This window comes from Rhododendron vialii, chromosome 4a, assembly GCF_030253575.1.
Source record: "Rhododendron vialii isolate Sample 1 chromosome 4a, ASM3025357v1".
Taxonomy (NCBI): Eukaryota; Viridiplantae; Streptophyta; class Magnoliopsida; order Ericales; family Ericaceae; genus Rhododendron; species Rhododendron vialii.
The window spans coordinates 41,930,620-41,935,243 of NC_080560.1; the positions used below are offsets into that span (position 1 = coordinate 41,930,620).

The 4,624-nt window shown below is 39.0% G+C and overlaps 1 protein-coding gene across 1 annotated transcript; it reads right to left on the reverse strand.

The window, feature by feature from the left end:
• Positions 1–739: 739 nt before the first annotated feature.
• On the reverse strand, positions 740–4,286 carry LOC131324053 (uncharacterized). Its single transcript, XM_058355879.1, has 3 exons — positions 4,133–4,286; positions 3,851–3,911; positions 740–3,008 (listed from the first exon to the last, which is right to left on the reverse strand). The coding sequence occupies exons 1-3, from the start codon at positions 4,284–4,286 to the stop codon at positions 1,898–1,900; spliced, it is 1,326 nt and encodes a 441-aa protein (XP_058211862.1). The 3' UTR covers positions 740–1,897.
• Positions 4,287–4,624: the final 338 nt, after the last annotated feature.

A 4,624-nucleotide genomic window follows, 5' to 3' on the forward strand; every position in this document is an offset into this window, starting at 1 on the left:
TCAAACATCCTCATTACTCGAGTAAAATGCACGCGTTTATCTTAGTTATGAAGATGGAAGATGCTACATTTCCATGCTGAGTTATCTAAGAACTTTGCAGAGTAATTTAGAGATATCAGTTCTTGACCCTGAAGTTATGTCGTTTATTATGCTTTGACGAGATATTACATGTTATTGGTATCTTTAATCTCTAGTTAGATATCTGTGTGCTGTATAATACGATATCTGTACAATGTACACGACTTGTATATATGTGGTGGGAAAAGTAAAAAAGAAAAGTGTAACTTCTTAGTCAATTTTTGGAGCCATTGCTTATATGCTTTTGTTAATCAACTGAATGTTCATCTGAAAATGGCATTTGCACAGATCGTGGAATGAGGAACATGTCGGTGTCATGAAGTTTTAAGTATATAACCATGCAAATAGAAACACATCAGAATAGAAGCCTTGTCCCTCTAATACGCCTCATAATAATCTGTCAATTTCTGAACTTGTCAAATTAAAGGATGACAGAAATGTGTTCTCATGGTTTTGCCAATTGGGAACCACATGACAAGAGAAATGAAATCCTCTCTCTATTAGCTCTGCGTATCTGTGGACATACATTTTTCATAAAGCAGGAGGCAGCTCCCATGTATCCACCACTTCAGTTCAACCAAAGGAGGCATGCAGCCGAATTACAGAAATAAAACGAGTTATCAAATTCATTGCCGAGAGAGAGCAACCACAAGAAATTAACTTGAAGCTGCTAAAAAATTGATATAGATACCTATACTTAATGACTAAAATGAAACACACATTGACATATTGAAAACTTAAGCTATCGAACACGATAGAGAGCAGCTGAAACTCTTTCAATGGAAACAGGCCAAGGGTATGTATATGTCAATGTCCCATAACAACATACCATGGGTAAACAAGCAAACAAAACTGTGACCCTTTTTCCGAAGAGAAAATACAAGAAGTAACCTTCGCTGGATGAATGCTATAGTGTATGCATATTTGCAAAGACTATGATTTTCCAACACTAAAACCCTCGCGACTTAATACAAGAAGCTCAATTTGCCCTGCACAATTTTGATACTCAGCACTCTTTAAGACCTCAGAGGATTATCTGATATTTTTCCCATACATTGGGCCCTTTACTCCTTGGATTTAGAACTTTTTCCTTCCAAACACAGCTTTCCCTCCTTTTATCTTTTTCCTCACCTTCATAAATCCTCCACAAAATCCATGATCCAAACACAGCCTGAAGATAAACAAAGAAAATCAAGATGACGAAATTCACCTTGAGAAATTCCCATGCTCAGCTGCAATTCTCAGATTTCAGAGGGTAGTTGAAGTAATCAGGAACCAAAAGACAAAAGAAACAATACCCCTAAATCAGATCCCACAACTATGAGTCTATGACAACTCATTTCCAAGACAAATTAAACCTAAAGCAGCTCGATGGGCCTTATTTCTTCCACAATTCCATGATTAAGACATAGATTACATTTAAATTCACGAGACTAAAACAGAAAAGCGATGGCAGCAGCAGCCGAGTACAGAAAACGCATCATGCCACTCTAAGATGATTCATAAAAACATTACTTGACAGGAATGAAAACTTACAAAGTTACCATAATCTAATTTCTGCATTTCCTTCCACCTATGGCGAACACAGTTGGGAAAGATCTTATTCTACCTGACACCATTTCTGCATTTCCTCAATCTTGATCAGTAGTCCAAATTGTCCAAAAGCTGAGCCCATTCCGAGTCACCAGTTTAATTTGAAACAAATCCCCTGATGTTCTCCAAGAGAAGGCAACAAATTTAATAAAGTTTTCCAGTGAAGAGGTCTCTCAACTTTATTCTTCAGTTCAAAGCACCCAACCTCCACGTCTTTCAAATGATGTCACCCGCATTTGCTATTGGCAGAACTGCAGCAGCAAGGGCCTTCTTCTCTCTCCATCAGTATCTCACATAGTTTTTCTATGACTGTTTTGTTCAACTTATTGGATGATTTTAAAGACAGCTTAGTAGGATGACAAGTCCAGAACAAGCAATCCAAAAGAGATTCATAACACCTCAAGTCATCAAATGCTCTTACCTCCAAATGCTCTGTTACAGGCACCTGATCACCCAGAGGAATCCCTTTATAATTATTAATCCCCATCAGAGTCTTTTTAGGCCATCCAATCAGATTAACCTTCAAAGCCACAGGGCGATTTAAGCTAGAGACAAAATTTCTCAGTCGACCGAACCATTTCAAATGATTTATTTTTAAATTTCCATAGAAAATCACAACGGGCTTCCACTGCCATGGGGGACTGGTAATAGTTATAGATACGCTGGGCATTCTATCATATTTGAATGAAAGAAAGTGAGGAGCAACAACCTTTGCCTCCAACAACCTCCTACATTGCCTGATAATAATATTCTTGTGACTACGGCTTGATATGTCGATCCCTTTTAACCAATGACAAAAGCTCAGGTTTAACTTCTCCAGTACAGGAAATTTGCGCAAAAGTTCACAGACAAAATCGTCAGTGATTCCAAAGTTAGTAAGCTTAAGATTCTTAAGATGTGGAGATGAATCAATGTTGAACGTCCCTGGCATGTCCTTAGCAACAGCATACATGAAACTTTGAAGAGTTGGAGCTCTAATCTCTACTTCCTCCAAGTCCGAGACAGAAACTAGGTTCAGATTATGAAGATTTGCCACCTGCAAGGGCCGCAGCCTTTTCAATCCGCGACAGCCATGAAGACGCAATTCCTTAATTAGAGGGCAACTAGAGATTATATTTTGAATCTCCTCTTCAGTGATACAGACTCTCCTGAGACTAAGCATTTTCAAGGAGCACAACTTGATAGTTCCATGACACAGGTGCCTCTTCAATGTAGATCCGAGGAATGAGTAGTCAGATACACTGACTTCTAGCTCTTTGACATGGTTTTGAACCAGAATTCCTATCCAATTGTCGACAAAATAAGCCCATCTGGGATCGATACTGGTTAAATCAAGCCTGCATTGGTCAATGGGTATACCCTCATTGTGATATCTTATCATAGTTTTGTCCACATATTTCAAGAATCTCTCTCTAGCTTCTTCAATATGGAGACCACCTTTCCATTGAAGGCGTAGAGTGGAAAATCCAAACTAAAAGTCTAAAAACCCATCTTTAAAACATAATTCAGGGGACAACTGCGTTCGAGTGTGTATCGGCTGCGGACGCAGTTGTGTCTAGAGTTGTGTTAGTAACATTGCTCAAATTCAAAAGCTCAAAACTTTTTCTCAATCACAACACAAGCGTCGAGTATTTTTTGATAATTTTCAAGATGATTCACATATTTATTCAAACTGGGGAGGGAGATATGGGTTTCATTCAATGTGGGCATGCTCATTAATATAAGCCGAAATTCTTACTAATTCTTTCCGATTAATATAATGAATTCTTCCTAAAACAATGATTTTAATGAGGTCTATAGTGTGAACGATTCAGATCGTTGAAAGGTTAAACACGATTCCACAAATCTTCAATTTCTTGATGAGAAGCCATGTCAAAAAACTTCGAATCTGGAAAGCACGTCAAGAAATTATGTTTCTGCCAGTTAGAGAAGCAAGAATATGTATGTTCATTTATGCTTTCACTAATTCACTGTAAAGAACCAGAAGAAACAAGTTTCCAATTGCTGCAATAGTTTTCAGCAATTACTCTTGAAACAAGAAGATTCGAACAAATTCGAAAGAATGAGAAAGTGGCATGACAATGACGAAGACGATTCGAACAAATTCAACTGTCTGAACCGTAGATATGCAAGTTTTACGAGAGAAGCAAGAATGTGTGAGAGAGAGAGAGAGACGAACCTTGCGGTGCTGTGAAGTCGATGGAAGGAGCTGGATAGATTGGCGCAAAATTTTGTGTTTTCTGTTTCCCCAATCCCAACACCAGTAAATAGGTGCAGTAAATAGCGCGTGGTTACCGAACGCGTTTTAGTCATTGTACTTTTATAAAACTATTTGCCGCTTTTAATTACACTTGGCCGCGATAAACTACTTCTGGCCGCGTTTAATTACACTTGGCCGCGGTAAACTACTTCTGGCCGCGTTTAATTACCCTTGGCCGCTCATATTTGAAAGCGTAATTACTGTACACGCTTTTCTTGTAACAAGATACCTCGGATGCTGAAAATGCGAGGTGCGACGTTGTCAAACATATCTTCGTGTCTCCAAAACGGCTGCGTATACAAGTTCCTTGCATCTCCAAAGACGGCAAGACCACGACGCCGTCTCTCCTCGTCATTCCGTCGCCGTACATTTGGTCGCCGGCGGCCGGCCCTCAACGCCCACCTCTCTCTCTCAACTTCTGTGCTCTCTCTCTTCTCCCTCCCATAACAGGTACATCTCTCTCCTTTCCATGTAATAATTACTATATTTGTTTTCAATTTGGATCGATCATACGATTCATATTTAGGGATTTCAGCATAAAGTGATGGTAGAGAGAGAGAGAAAAAAAAAAAGGACACATAGTTAGGCATGAATTGAAAAGATCTTGAAAGGAACATTGCTGGTGAACCAATTAATCATCTTGACATGGTCTGCGGAATGCATGTGTTTGGAGTAAGAAAATCTGAATACTAA